Consider the following 16,006-nt stretch of genomic DNA (forward strand, 5'->3'; position numbering starts at 1 on the left):
GAAACACTGAAATATACAATTGTTTTCTAGCAACAACATCTTCATTAGTTTCAGATATCTTTAATGTGGAATTATTCAGATTACTTTTACTTCAGCAGAGACACTCAAACAAGTGCTGCTGTATAATACAAGGGATATAATTCAATTATATATTATAATTAATACAATCAGGTAAATCAAATAACTTTTGCATGGCCCTAACGGTGTGCAAGGAGCCTATTGCTTGAAAACAGTTCAAAGGTAAATAACCTGCCACTGGCCAGATGCATTTTCTTTGAATGTGGGTTTCAATGCTGTTTCATTGAATGTGAGTTTCAAAAGTAGAGAAGCTTTAATGCCAAGTCTGTTTTCATTGCAAGACTATTGCTTTGTTTAGGTTTAGTAAATGTCTCAGTGTTTGGGCTATAATGTTTGAAATAAAAGTTGTAAATTAAATCCAACTGCCTGTAATCATTGTAGAACTAAAGCATAAAACAGTATGCACACAGATTTTGAACAGTGTCTACAGTAAATGGGGAGAAATAGCCAAGTAATGGGACACTGGAATGGCTGTGTGGGCGGGGCTTGGGGTGGGTGGACTTGGGCGGGGCTGTGTTGGCAGGGGGCGGGTTGAGCTATGTGGGTGGGGCTCTGGGTTTGCACCCCCCTGCAAAAAATCCTGCGGGCTCCCTTGAGTGGAACCCCCACGATATACCTACCTTGACATCATGGAGAGATGCAGTTGATTTATTTGGGGTGTGACTTAACTAAAAGTTTCTGAAGCTTTTTTATTAACATTTTTTAAATTAAAAAGCGTGTTGGGACTGTTGTGGGAGACGCATCATATGACATAATTATACATTTTCTCTTTCAAAGCAGTTAAAGTTGATTATTATTCTAAGTTTTGCTTAACTGTCTTTAGAAAAAAGTATAATTATTTTATTTAAATGTACAAAGATGTACATCAAAAGGAAACTATTTAAGGGAAGTTAATAATAACTTACAGAATTTTATTTTCAGGGATGCTGTGCTCCTTACATCTCCTAGTAAAAAGGCCTGTGCATACATCAACATTTATTACCCATACCAGCTGTCTCTGGCAGTTGGCATAGGGGATTAAGACTATAAGATGTTAATGGGCTTCTTCCTGTGGTACAGGATTTGATTCCATCAGTTTTTCTTTGCCTATAGTGTGACCTTGAGCGAACCATGCCCTGGGGCAGTTGGAAATTTGGAATAGGCTCTGTAATGGTCTCCATGACTGTGTGCGACTGAACCTATGAAGGCACATTGTCTCAGATTAAGGAGATCAGCTGGCTTTACTGGAAAAAAAATATCTGTATTCCTTTAAGGTTTGCAGTCTCTGCAGTAGTGTATTTAGTCAGCATCTGCAAGAGTACTGGGATATGCAGCTGTCCTGCACAAACATTTGAATGCATCTGATTACTATTTATATTTTCTGAACATTTTTTTTTTTTAAATTTTCTTACATTCTGTTTTTTAGATTCAACAACAGAGTCTTTCATTAGTCTCGTGGTTTCAGTTCAGAAGTGTAGCAAGCTGGCAATATCAGAAAGTGAAATTCCATCAGCTGTTTCCCTCAGCAGATGATCTACTTACCAGTTGCCTTATATGATGAAGTACAAATGTCTTACTTTTAAATTATGTGGATGTGGTTGATGAAATACACAAGTCTTACTTTTAAATTCTGAGGATGTGGTTAGACCCTCACTTGACCTTTCAGGTTTAATCTGTTTGCTAACCGGGTAAGCCCACTGGACAAATTGGCCCTTTTCAGGAGTAACCCAGAAGCACTGTCTGGTTTTTAAGTGACTTGTTCAGAGTCCCGCAGAATGTAAATGAAGGTGGAAGAAATCAAACCCTAAAGTATTGACTACAGGAAGCAGCATATTGTCAGTGCAGCATTGCCAGTCATTTTATCAGAATGGAATCTGGGCCATGTTGCAGGCACCATCTCTGCAAATTATTGCCCACTTTTAAAAAACATAACCTGGTTACATGTACGTGAAAATGTGCAATGACTGCTTCACAAGATGCTTACTCATAGTACTTCCTTTTAATTGTAAACAAAGGCTGCAGAATTTTGTGTAATGTATGTGCTGTATGTAATCCTTTAAACTAACAGCTGACAGCCCTACAAAGAAAGTCCTGCTCAGGAGCTGCAACCTTCTACCACTGAGCACCATGAATACCTGTCATCTGCAGTGTAGGTAGGTAGTCAGAAACGTTTCTTTATTTGATGAATATGCAAAGATCTTTCTTGAAAAATTTTATATTTATACATTCACTCAGAATATATCACAAAACATGTATAAAGATGTTCACCAGTTAAAAGTGACTGGCCTGGGTCAGTTTAAAATTGAATTGATTTTTCCCCTGAGCTGTCAGGGTTTTTTTTTTTTTTTTTTTTTTAAACATTGCATTAAATCGCCTGTCATATAAAAGAACCAGCAGACCCATGTGCTCTGTACAATACTTACCTTGCTGTTCTGCTTATTCTGTTCGTGTCTGTATCACTGGTGGCTAATAAAGGCCCATATGTTCATCTTATTAATTGATGTAAAATGCAGCTACAAGTTTTACTTTACGCATGGTTGTAGCATTTCAGAAGTGTCTTTGGAATTAGTCTTTGTTGCTCATAATAAATAGATAGTAGATATTGCAGTAGTCCATTGGTTAGACATGGTCTGTCATGACCATGGTTAAACAAAGTAAACAAGCTGCTAAATAATTCACGAAGCTGAAAACACCAGCAGAAATTGGGACTGCATTGCAAATTATGTGGTGTTGATAATATGTAGCATAATTTTATACCTTAGTTTTGATTTTGTATTTCAGGTTTTGATTTCTGGTGATACTCATGAAGCCAAGAGTAAAGTTATTCAGATTGCACGTGCCATGGGATTTATTCCGTTGGACATGGGTTCACTCAGTGCAGCTCGAGAGATTGAAAACATTCCTCTGAGAATGTTTCCTTCATGGAAAATGCCCTTAGTATTGGGACTATGCCTTTTTGTTTTTTTCTACTGCTACAACTTTATTCGCAGTGTTCTGCATCCATATGTAACAGAGCAAAAAAACAAATTTTATAAGATCCCCATCGAACTTGTTAATGTAACGCTGCCTTGTGTTGCGTATGTGATGCTGTCTTTGGTTTACCTGCCTGGAATTTTAGCAGCTTGTTATCAGCTACATTATGGCACCAAGTACAGACGTTTCCAAGAATGGCTGGATCGGTGGCTACTACACAGAAAGTATATTGGTCTTGTATCCTTTTATTTTGCTGTCTTGCATGCAGTGTACAGTCTATGCCTTCCCCTCCGTCGATCCCATCGGTATGAGATATTGAATGAAGCCTACAGTCAGGTAAAAAGTTCTATATATCTTTTTTTCTTGAATACTTAATTGCATTTGCTCTTTTGGTAATTTAAATTAAAAAAAAAAAACATTACTAGGCATAACTTTTTTTTTTTCACTTCTGGTTCACATACCAGTCTTGTGTGTTTAGCCAGCTTCATGATAAAAAGGGAATGGAGCCTTGATTGTGACCAAAGAGACTCCAGGTCTAGTTGAGGCTTGGACACTGGACGGAACTGGACTGAAGCTGGGGAATGTGCAGTGTAGTGCTAGCCTGCCTTTTTTGGGAAGAGGGTTAGTTTTTTGTCTTGACTGCAACCATGGTATAGGGTTAGGGTAGACAAAGTTATGGGGGTAAGTATAGGCAGAGTGACTGTAGCTGAAGATGTATGTGCAGTATCATGTGCCTGTAACTCATATTGTCAATGTTGCATGCAGTGTGCAAAGGATGGGGGGGTTAAAGGTACTCCAAAAGAGAAAACCTCCATTTCCATCAGCATGGTGCTGTAGTAAGATGCCACTGCCTACGCTCTAAAGTGCATAAGATATTTGATGTTGGTGGGGGTGAGCCACCAAAATAAATATGGAAAATAAACATACCAAGCTCTTGAGTACTAACATTTGTTAACCAGCTGACAGACTAAACCAAGAAAGATTTGAGAAGTAGCATAGTGATGTGAAGATGAATATGTTGCCTGCCCAAACTACCTAAGAGGATATTTTCTGACATACTGTGTTTGACACATTTTTTAAAAAACGAAATGAAGCCATAAAAATCGGCGTACACACAAGTACTGACAGGTGCAGCTTATTGTTCATTTCAAGCAGAAGCTAAACCACTATGTATTATATGAAAGAATAAAGATCTAAGTGGTACTTGCTGATGTCAATATATTAAAGATCATTTATGTATTTGAAATTTAATAATTTAATTTTCTTTTGTTCTGTAAAACAGTATAATTTTTTTCTTTAAAAAAAATTCAAATTTACATCTGCAGGTTCAGAATTTTATTAATAAAGAAACGGGGGAAAAAAACACCTTCACTATAACTGTTGGATTTGGCAGCTCTGTGGAGGGAAATCAGGTGACACTTTCTTCAGTACTGCTTTGTCACTTTGTGAAGATGCAACTCAGAGGCTTCAAAGGAGAAGTGGCCATCTTTTAGCTTTATTTCTGGCAGATAACTCCCCATTTGGGAACCATGCCACACAGATTTATTGCCCTTTTAAGAAAAAAATGTATTTTTTTTTTTAATTTAATGCTTTAAACAGTATTTTCTCTTAAAGAAATCCAGTATTCTTTTGAATATCAAAAGTTTCCCATCATGGACTGTTGGGCTAGTTTTCTGTGAACATGTGTAAACCTAATTTGTTTTACAGTTTAGCGTTGGGAGGTGTTTTGAAATAGCAAGAATCATTATGAGATTATGAGATATGTTTGAAGCCTCGGTGGTGCAGCAGTAGCGTTGTTGCCTCACAGCAAAGGTTCTCCCGTTTGATTCTCGGCTGGAGCGCCTTCTGTGTAGAGTCTGCATGTCCTCCCCGTGGTCGAGTGGCGTTCGAAAGACATACATAGAATGGGCATGCCTTCGTTGAAGGTTGGGTGTCAAGCTGGAACCTCTGCACCATAAAAATCTACTGCCAATCATTAGCGGCCCTGAGTTCCGCTGTGGCGACCCCTAACCGGGAAAAGCCAGAAGAAGGAATCATTATGAGATAGGTTTGTGCTTGTTTACACATTGTGACAACATACCTGCCACTTTTTCTGTCAGTCTGCATTTCTCTTTAAAGGTTTTGTGACAGGATTTTAGTGTTGTAGCTTGTGTTTACCATAACAAGGGACTTGTGAATTTGAGTGCAAGAGTGCTGTTCGTGAACAATTTTTGAAAACTTAACTTCTGACCGAACCATTCCAGCAATGCATACTGCCTTTGAGACCTCTTCCTTGGTTACAGAATGTATACTTAACTCCAGTCTTGTTCCATCTCCCATTTTGCCTAGACAGAAAAAATAATTCACCAAAGACCTCTTGTCTACACCGTGGGCTTAATCAGTGCCTCAAATGATAGCAGGTGTCTCTGTAGTGGCCATTTGTCATTCCTCAGACCACTGTTTTACCTCTGGTGTAGTTCTTTCAACGACCACTTCATTAGCTGCTTTAGTGTCCAATCTGGGCATGGGAGAACCAACTTCTCTGGGTGCGGGAGACATTCCAGGAGATGTTGCTTGGGGTAACTCAGGAAAGAGACCTTCCAGACAGGGTGAAAGTGTCTCTCCTGAGTTGGTCTTCACCCAAAGTTTTTACTGCAAAGAAAAAAGAAAACAAAGATGAAGCACTGTTCTTCTGAAGACCTTACCTTTACCAGGAAGTTATTATATGCTGTTGATCTTGATGCTCCAAAGTCCTTATCTAGGAACAATTTCAGCAGAGAAATTTCTGATGAAAGCGTGTCAGGGGATTCTGACAGAGACAGAGCTGCTTCTTCTGCAGATTTCCAAGCCCAGTTCTGTGATTAAGAGGAAAGTTGGTCCTTGCATTCGTCCTTGGAGGAATTATCCTTCTCTTGGACAAGATGAATGAGGTGTTTCTGTGGCAACAGGTGGATGTTCCTCCTGAACTGAGGAGATGATATATTTCAAGTAGATGTGCCTTATTCCCTTCCCATACCTCATATTGTGCCAACCTTGGAGGGTGTATTTAATGCTGCGTGTAATAATCCTGACTTTCAACCTTCAGTTCTCAAAAAGACAGACAAACTTTATAAAGTATCTCAAACTAGCAAACATTTGTTCTTCCACCTTTCTTCTGATCCTGGGACTATTTTTATTTATTTTATTTTACATTTGTTGACTGGGAAAGTCTACTGGACACTTGCCCATTTTCAGCGGAGGCCCAGGGAGAAAAGCTCATGGATCTCAAAATCCATTGGCATGTGCTATTCCTATCTTTCTCAGCTGTATTTTTCAAAGGGACCGACTATGCTTCCATTTTAGAAGCAGCCACTGTGACCTTGGTTCACACCTTTACCAAGCATTTCAAACTGGACCTAGCCTAGAGAACAAGAGCAGGATTTGCCAGGTCAATTCTCCAAGGCCTTATTGACCAGGGAACCCAATCCTTCACCCAGGCTCATACCTAAAGCTCTGGTACTCTCCCTACTGTAATGAATACTGCAACATGAGAATAGAAGGAAATAGAATAGTTGTGTAAAAACTTATCATAACCTTAGATGTCCTTCTGTTCCATGTTGCAGTATTCTGTCCCATCCACCTGCTCCAGCTACCTTATCTAACATACCATCGCCTACCTACTACCCTAGGTGTAGTCTACATGTAAGTCTAAGGGTTTCCCTAGTAGAACCCTTTCTTAATCCACAGGAGTACTGCTGTATGCGGCAGTTCTTTCTGAAGGGGGTACATGCAGATGTCACATTTATACCCTACGTCAGTTTATGGCCCTAACCAGGGATGTCACATGTACCCTCCTGGAGCAAAGACTTTGGTATACTGGCTGGATGGCGGTGCTGCAGGCAGCATCCCCCCTGCTGTATGAATACTGCAATGTGGAAGAGAAGGACATCTAAGGTTATGGTACGGTCTTACACAACTATTCTTTTCTAATGTTTGACATATCGAAACATGCTTAAGAATGTGTATGATTTTGCAGATACTGAGTCTAGGACTTCTGGTACAGTGTTAAGGAGATGTGTCTGTGTATGTAATCAGAAGTTTGTTGATGAGATGAAGTTTGAAACTTTAAATTCAACTTCAGTTAATGAGATTTTTCTGGCCTATCTGCTATTCAAATCCTCAGTTTGATGAGAGGTGAAAATTAATACAGGGATTTTTCATCCATCCCCCCAGTAAATCTCTCAACACTTCTATTCCTTTCAAAAAAAAAAAAAAAAACGGAACATATAATCCTTGATGTTATGTAGTCCTATCTCACCTACATTCTTACCCGTGGGTTCGGACCCAAATATCGGCTCCGACTCCGCTAACTTTTCTAGCTCGAAGTCTTTCATTGGCTGGGCTAAGCAGGTATCCCATGGTGCAATGCTCCATATCCCCAGATCTCGTTTGCCGCTTGTGTAGCTTGGACGTGGTCTCGCTTGGCTGTGGTTAAGTACCTTTTTTCTTGTCTTAAAGAAAAGTTTTTGAGTTCTTAATCAAAAGCTGTTTTCATAGCTATTGTCTAGTATTTTTGAGGATTGTGTTCGAGTGCTTGTTTGTGTGGTATCCCACTGACTGTTCCCTCGGGCTAGGCCCATTTCAGTTAGAAGGCCTAGGTCTTCTCCTATTGCCTTTGTGTGTGTGTGTGTATGGTCTAAACTGTTTGTTAGAGGTTTGGGCGATTCCCTTTCTTTGTGGTCATAAACCGTTTTTGTTTTGAGGTTTTTGACTTACTTCTCTAGTGCGTGTGTTTGGTCACTGTTAATTTTTAGTTCCCGCGTTTTGTGGTGAGCGTCTGTGAGTTCTGTCAGACTGGTTATTTTGCTGTAGTTGTGAAAATGTCCAAAGATTCCAAGGAGCACAAACCTTCAGGTTGCAAAAAGTGCTCTAAATAGGAGTACAAAATGTCCATCACCGATGGGCATTCCATTTGTGTCTATTGCCTGGGAGCCATTCATCTGCAGGAGTCCTGCAGTTTGTCATGCATTCAGTCCTAGAGTTCTCCAAGAGAGAAAGAATAAGCTGATTTTAAAAGGACTTTTGAAACCCTCTTTTGAAGAGGCTATGGATTCGTCTCCCAGTGGTAAGTCAAAATCTGCCAAGTCTAAAAAGAGATCTCCGGCTCCGTCCACTTCATCGGAGCCTCCGGAGAAAGTTTTAAAAATTGCATCAACCTCCTCTGCTCCACTGTCCTTGGGGCCGCAGGAAGTGTTGGTGTTAGCGGAACCGGCGTTGGCTCCAATTATATTGGAACCTATTAGGAGCCGATTGCCCAGTCTCAGACAAGTTTCTCCTGAGAGGAGATCTTGATCTCCCTCCCTGTCCTCCAAATCCTCCAGGACCCTTTTGGATGTGGATGTTGATAGGGTGGTCCAGAGGCTCCTACAGTCACCGGTTTTGGCAAAATTATTTTCAGCTCCGGCCCAGTCTGCTCCAGAGCCCGTCCCGACCCAATCTTCGATCATTCCTCCTCCGAGCACATCTCTGTCTTCGGAGCCGAAGTGTCCTGCACTGTGTGATGTTCCTATGTCGGTTCCGATGGCCCCTTTGGCTCCATCGGTACCGACATCGGCTCTGTCCTCTGGGTTCGGGACTCTGGATTCTTTGGTTGGGCCTGAGGGGGACATCTCTGGGCTTATTTCTGTTCCGAGTCTCCCTCTCAGTGCCCTTGGCTCTGGGAACTCCGACCCTCGTCATGGCTTCGAAGGCTGGTCGCTCCTCTGACTCGGGGGGGGCTGCCTTTGAGGCTATGCGGACCGCACTGGCCAGATCGTCAGCTACATCAGGCGGGTCGGTCACTCTGTCCCCCACCACTCCGGTGAGAGCCTCTGATCTCCGCCTATCCATGGACAGCGGAGCACCAGGGCCTAGGGATACCCCCACGAGTGGTCCCCAAGATTCTGAGGGCCCCTCAGAGTTTGTGCCTGAGGAGACCCCTAGAAAGAAAAACGTGCAAGAGGAAGCACATAGACTCCCAGGATGAGTCCCTCACCTCTGATACTGACCTCGAGGAATCGGAAGGGTCCCCTAAGTCATCCTCTGATGTTTCCTTTTTCGACATCCTGAAACAGAGGTGACTGGCCGTCCAAAGCCCCTTCAGAGGAGGAGTCAGTATTCTTAAGGCTTTTGGTGCTCAGCCCTCCGCCTCCTGGATGTCTCACTCTTCGACAAGCTCCTTGATCTGATATGTCGAAGAGTGTGGGAAAACCCTGATTCCGTGGAGTCCGTGCCCAGGCGTCCCAACAAGTTTCTTTCCACCCCCCAGGGCAAAGAGTTTCTGTCTAAAGTAGTCCCTGTTGATGCCATGGTGGTGGCGGCAGCCACTCAGAAGGAAGTAGCAGAGTCTTCTTCCTCCGTCCATCCTCCTAACAAGGCGTCTAGGACCATGGACCGGTACGGGAAGCTTACCCTCTCGTCAGCAACCTTTACCTTATGGTCGCTGAATTACCTGTCTCACTTCACTCGGCTCCAGAGAGATCTCCTCAAAGAGTTAAGAGATACTCTTGCAGGTAACGTTCCTGAGGCAGTGGCCCAGACATTTAACGCCCAGGTCTCTACCCTCAATTCCATTGTCAACTCATTCATGTGGCTCATTTCGTATGCAGCCGAGGGAGCGAGTAGGGCAGCAAGCTCAGGGGTCACCCTTAGAAGGCAAGCCTGGCTGCGCCTGTGTCACTTTGCGGAGGCTTCAAGTCTTCCTTCACTGACTCCCCTTTTGATGGTGGTTCTTTGTTCGGGACCAAATGAAAGACACCCTCACCAGATGCAAGCAAGAGGGAAAGACCCTGTCTGCCATAGGGGTCCGTGTTTCCCTTCCCTCTAGGCCTTATCCCAAGGCCCAGCGGGGCGGGGGGGATGTGGTTCAAAAAATCAGAGGATTTTTCCTGCCACACAAGGTGAGCCCCCCTTCCAGATGCAGAGGAGGGGGAGGTTATTCAGGGAGATGCCACTCTAGAGGCAGAGGGGGCCCCCCCGCAATTCAGGAGACTGTGATTCCTTTCGTGGCTCTCCCTACTCTCGTTCCTGAGGGAGTGCCCGGCTGTGCTTATCTGGAGCCAGTCAGGGGTCTAATTTCATTGTATCCGGAAGCCTGGAAAAGCATCACCCAGGACCGATGGGTATTACAGATAATTTCCAGGTGTTATCTCATTCCGTTTACATTAGACCCTCCTTCGTTCAGAAAAATCCCAGACGTTCCACCCAGTCAAAGGGATCAAGCAGCCTCAGAGGTTTCAAAGCTGCTAGGAAAAGGAGCCATCCAGCATGTCCCCTGAGATCAAATCGGATTAGTGACTTACTCAAGATTCTTTTTGGTGCCGAAAAGAACAGGCGACCTGAGACCCATATTAGATCTCAGCCAACTAAACTTCTATGTACAGAAGTCCAAGTTCCGTATGGTCATACTACAATCGATTCTCCCATTGTTGGGAGAGAAGGTATGGATGTGCTCCATCGACTTCAAGGATGCTTACTACCATGTGAAAATGGACAGGACATCCAGGAGTCACCTAGTTTCCGGCTGGGAGCCAGTCATTTCCAGTTTCGAGCCCTGCCCTTTGGTCTCACCACAGCCCCCAGGGTGTTCACCAAGTGTATGGCGGTGGTGACAGCTCACTTGAGACGTCAGGGATTCCAAGTGTTTCCGTATCTGGATGACTGGCTCCTTACCGCCCCCACCAGGCATCAACTAGTTCAAACCATGGACGCTACCATCACTCTGTCACCAGTTGGGTATAACAATAAATTGGGAAAAATCTGCTTTATTGCCCTCGCAGCGTGTCACCTTTATAGGAGCAGAATTAGACACCATTCGAATGCAAGCATTTTTACCGCAGGAGAGGATCAGAGTCTTACAACAGATACACATGCTGATGCCGCTGAGGAAAGCGAAGGCAAGATGGGTTCTCCAACTCCTAGGGACCACGGCAGCAACTATCATGTTGGTCCCTCTAGCGAGATTGCGCTTGAGAATTCCCCAATGGCTCCTCTTTGTTCAATGGTCTCTCCAAAGATTTCCAATTTCTCACCCCATTTTGCTCACGAACAGATGCAAGCAGGACCTTGGTTGGTGGCTTTGCACCAGCAATTTGGACGGGGGGGAGGCCCTTCGTTCCACCCATCCTGGTTGCCACGGTGACCACGGACGCCTCCCAGATGGGGGGGGCATTATCTTGGCAGGACAGTCCAAGGCACGTGGCAAGAGCACGAGATACATCTGCATATAAATGTCTTACATATGAGAGCAGTGCTACTCCGTTGCAGGCACTTCAGTGTGTTCTACCTCTAGGGACGATTGCGATACACTCCGACAACATGTCAGTAGTGTGGTATCTAAACAAGCAAGGGGGAACCAGGTCTTACCCTCTGTGCAGAGAGGCCATGAGAGTGTGGCAGTGGGCAGTAACTTCCAAACGGTTTCTGGTAGCAACGCACATTCTGGGGAAGTCAAGCGTGATTGCAGACAGGCTAAGCAGAGCTATTCTGATGCCTTAAGAGTGGTCCCTGAATCTCCTGGTTGCAGAGCGAATCTTCAGCAGATGGGGTCAGCCCTGCTGCGACCTTTTTGCCAGCCCCCTCAATGCAAAATGTAGTAGCTACTTCACACTGATCCCCCCACAGGGGGAGTCACCCAGGGACGCTCTGGTTCACGATTGGCCCTCCGGTCTGCTTTATGCTTTCCTCCTGTTTCGTTTGCTGTCAAAGGTTATTCAGAAAGCGCAATCTTTGGGAAGCAGAATGATTCGGATTGCTCCACACTGGCCTCGCCAAGTCTGGTTCCCTTTTCTTCAACAATACATTGTGGACACTCCTTGGATTCTGGATCCTCAACCGGATTTTCTGACACCTGTCGGGACAGTTCCACTCCTCCCTGATGACTCTCCGGTTGACAGCCTGGTTACTCCACTTCTGTTAGTCGGACTTCATAAATTCTCACCAGAAGTGGTTCATATATTATCGTCCTCTCACAAGCCTTCTACTAGAAAGATTTATTCTAGTAAATGGAAGAGGTTTTCTATCTGGGCGCATACCCGAGGCATTGATCCGTACACAGCTCCAATTGCTTCAGTATTGGAGTTTTTGTCTATGCTTTTCCATCAGGGTTCTGCATCAGCTACCATCAAAGTTCAATTGGCAGCGATCTCTAATTTTCATGTCGCTAATGAGCCTAGTCTCATGGCTCATAGACTATGCAAGGCTTTCCTGAAGGGTACTCTGTTGCTCCGTTCCCTGGTTTCCAAACCAATCATGCCCTGGGATCTCAATTTTGTTCTACAACCTCTTACTTTACCACCTTTCAAGCATGCAACTACCTGTGAATTGAAATTCTTGACCTGGAAAACAGCCTTCTTAACAGCTATTACTTCAGCAAGGCGAGTTTCAGAAATTCAAGCCCTCTCCATCAAACCTCCATATTTAATCTTCCATAAGGACAGGGTCTCTCTTAGACCAAACCCTTTGTTCCTTCCTAAAGTGGCTTCTGTGTCTAATCTTAATCAATCCATTGAGTTGCCTGTGTTCTTCCCTCACTTTTCGAACAAGGCAGAATTTAGATTTCATCAGTTGGATGTGCAAAGACAATTACGCTTCTGTCTGCACCAAACAAAAGATATCCAGAAGTCTGATCAACTTTTTGTTTCCTTTTCGGAAAACAGAATGGGGTCCCTGGTCTCCAAGGTCAACTCTATCCAGGTGGATCGGCCTGAGTTCCAAAGTCTTGGTCTGGCGTCTGTTGCTGTCGTTTCTTCCCTGATGTCAGTGCGCCAGGGGGATATAAGATGCAGCAGACTCCATTTTCTTCAGTCTTTCTTGGTGCGTGGTGCCCGAAACAGAAGCAGTTTGCCAGTGCCGGTCGGCCGACTCCTGAGATTTTCATTCTGAATCCAGAACCGAAGTCTTCTAAAAAGCTAAGTACCCCATTGGGGAAACTTTTCTTGCCTCAGACCGATGTCAGTAAAAGTTAATAATTGTATTTCTTGTGGGAAGGAAATACCTCATAAGGATTTCCACTCCTATTGTATCCCATGCCTAGGCCCAGACCACGACGTCACGTGTTGTCTGTTTTGCGCTAGGTTTAACAAGCGCACTATTAAACGTCGGTTTAATTTTGCCTGACATTATTTTGGCAGAAAATTTAATTACACCATGCCGTCAGAACTTCCGACGACCGGAATTCATAAAAAGCGCAAGGACAGGCATCCGAGACCCAAAACTGACGAGGCCTCTTCTAGGCCGGTCGCCGGTTCTCTGGTTTTCAGCGAGGCGCCTACGCAGCCCCTGACAACCGCTTCAATAGAACCACAGACTGCCTCCGACTCCCACGTGGAGCTGACTGGGCCTTCAGACACTCTTGGTATTCAGATTACCGAAATTAATCCTACAGAGGGAACCGAAGTAGCTGAGCAATCCACAGCTTCAGAGGGTGTTTTTAGACCCACCCAGTTAACCATTAAACCCTCTTAAGTCTAAGCCTCCCTTAAAAGCAAAGAAACAGACACAGCAATCTCTAGGGCAGGCTTCCATGCCTAAGAAACAAATGCTAAAAATGGCCGAAGACCTAATCACCCTGATCAGAGGGTCCCATCCCCCTCCAGATAAAAGGCCCAGACCAGAGGCAGACTATGAATCTTCAGACCAGGTGTCCATTTCCTCTGACTCATCCTCAGACCTAGGATATTCCTTACCCCCTTATGAGGGTTCTGATGCTGAGGAATCAATTCCATCAGCCTCTCCGCCTGAGGACTACTCCTTTGGGGAGACCTTGCATACCATGAGGGAGCATTTCCACTGGGAGGGCCAGGATTACTCAGAATCCAAGAAAAGGCTCAGAGACTTCCTTTTATTGCCTCGACACAGACCCCTTGCTATTCTGCCAGTGTTAGAAATTGTGGATGATGTATACACTGAATCCGGCCTAAACCCTGACTCCTTACCACCAGCCCCAGTTAAGCCAGATAGATATTACAGGGTCCCTGACTCTCACAAATTTCTGTAGAAAAGCCCTGTTGCTGACCCTAAAACTATTTCTCAGGGACCCAAAGGGATTAAGGCCTCATCAGCTAAAAACCCAGTCCCCTCTGACAGAGATTCTAGATCATTAGACAGATGGGGAAAGAAAGTTTATGCATCTGCTACTTTAGCCATGAGAGCCTTGAATTGCCAGTTTCACATGCTAAAATATCAGCAATTTTTAATGTCTCAGTTGAAACAAAAGATGCTACCAGATTCAGATCCCCCTAATTTGAAAGAAATGCAGGATTTATTGCATGCAGCTGAACAAGTGGGAAAACATACTTTGCAATTTGGTTTTGATTCCTTAGAGGCCTCCTGTAGAGCAGCAGTTACAGGCTCTGTCATTAGAAGGCATGCTTGGTTAAAAGAACATACGCTACCAGATCATGTTAAGGCCAAATTACTGGATGCACCTTTGCAGCGGGATGTGTTGTTTGGAGTTAAGGCAGAGGAGGTATTAAAAAAGATGGAGGATAAGGCAAAATTGCAAACTGTCAAGGATTTCTTACAGGTTCAACCTCCTCGTTTTAGCAGAAATTGGCCAACTAAAAATTGGTCCTTTCCAGTCACAGACAGACCTCAAAGGGGAAGTTATAGACGTCCAAGAGGTAGAAGTCAGACACAAGGCCCTTACAGACCTCGACAATGGGTAACACCAGGCCAAAAAGAAGGGGAAGACAGGCCTCAACCTTATAAAAAAACAGTCTCAATGACTTCCCACTACGGCTGACAAACAGCTCTCTCTTGGCAGCCCCCTTAGGAGGAAAACTGGCTCTTTTCTATCACAATTGGCATTGCATCACCAAAGACAAATGGGTTCTCAGCATCATATCTCAAGGTTACAGGTTCCACTTCCACACTCTTCCAAGGTTAAAAGGAATGCCAAATCTGCCACCAAATCAATGGGCAGAGGCTCAAAAACAAATTACAGCACTCATGGACATGAGCTATTCAAAAGGTACCACCACAAGAGCAAGGACAAGGATTTTACTCCAGACTCTTTCTGGTTCCCAGAAAGGACAAAGCCTGGAGACCCATTCTGGACCTTTCTTCTCTGAACACTTACCTGGATATTCCGAAATTCAAAATGTTGACACTACAGCAGCTTCTTCCCGTGCTGGGCAAGAAAGCTTGGCTCGTGACTTTGGACCTCAAAGAGGCATACCTGCATGTCCTTATCAGACAAAACTGCTGAAGATGCCTCAGATTTCTAGCAGGTTCAGTGCACTATCAATTCTCTGCACTGCCCTTTGGCTTATCTACTGCACCCAGGGTCTTCACAAAGTGCCTGGCACCAGTAATTGCATTTTGCAGGCAAAAAGGAATTCAAATTTACCCATACCTGGATGACTGCCTAATCCAAGCAGAGAGCAAGGACATTCTTCTAATGCATCTGGCGTATGTAAAAAAGTTAAGTTGCCTGGGGTACACAGTAAACGAAAAGAAATCAAAACTAGTGCCCTCACAACAGATAATATTCCTGGGTGCCAGCTTAAACACAACGGCCCAGATGGCTTATCTCACGCCAGACAAGCAAGGGCAACTGACTCAGTATTTTCATTTAATGGCAGCAAAGGCCCAGCTTCCTGCAAGAAAAATTTTGCAGGCCTTGGGCTACATGGCATCTTGCATACTACTCATTCCATATGCCAGACTGCATATGAGGAAACGACAATGGTACCTAAAGAGTGTATGGTCTCAACACTGTCAAAATTTGGAAACAGTTATACCACTAATTCCTTGCCTTCAACAGGAGTTTCAATGGTGGGCTCAAGCTTGTCACCTCAACAAGGGACAGCCTTTTACTCAACCCACAGCCAGGCAGACACTAACAAACAGATACATTGGACTACGCCTGGGGAGCACACATGGCAGGAAAATGTATTCAGGGCGAGTGGCCAGCAGAACAAAGACATCTCTACATCAATCAAAAAGAGATGGTAGCTGTACAAAATGCAATTATATC

At 44.1% G+C, this 16,006-nt stretch overlaps 1 protein-coding gene across 1 annotated transcript in view; it reads left to right on the plus strand.

The window, feature by feature from the left end:
• Positions 1-16,006, plus strand: part of STEAP3 (STEAP3 metalloreductase) — a 546,886-nt gene that overhangs the window by 343,916 nt on the left and 186,964 nt on the right. Inside the window, exon 3 of the mRNA XM_044074992.1 lies at positions 2,839-3,366. Coding sequence (XP_043930927.1) covers positions 2,839-3,366 — 528 coding nt within the window. The remainder of the gene's footprint in view (positions 1-2,838; positions 3,367-16,006) is intronic.

This window comes from Protopterus annectens, chromosome 6.part0, assembly GCF_019279795.1.
Source record: "Protopterus annectens isolate FY-2018-M chromosome 6.part0, PAN1.0, whole genome shotgun sequence".
In the NCBI taxonomy this organism is placed as follows: Eukaryota; Metazoa; Chordata; order Ceratodontiformes; family Protopteridae; genus Protopterus; species Protopterus annectens.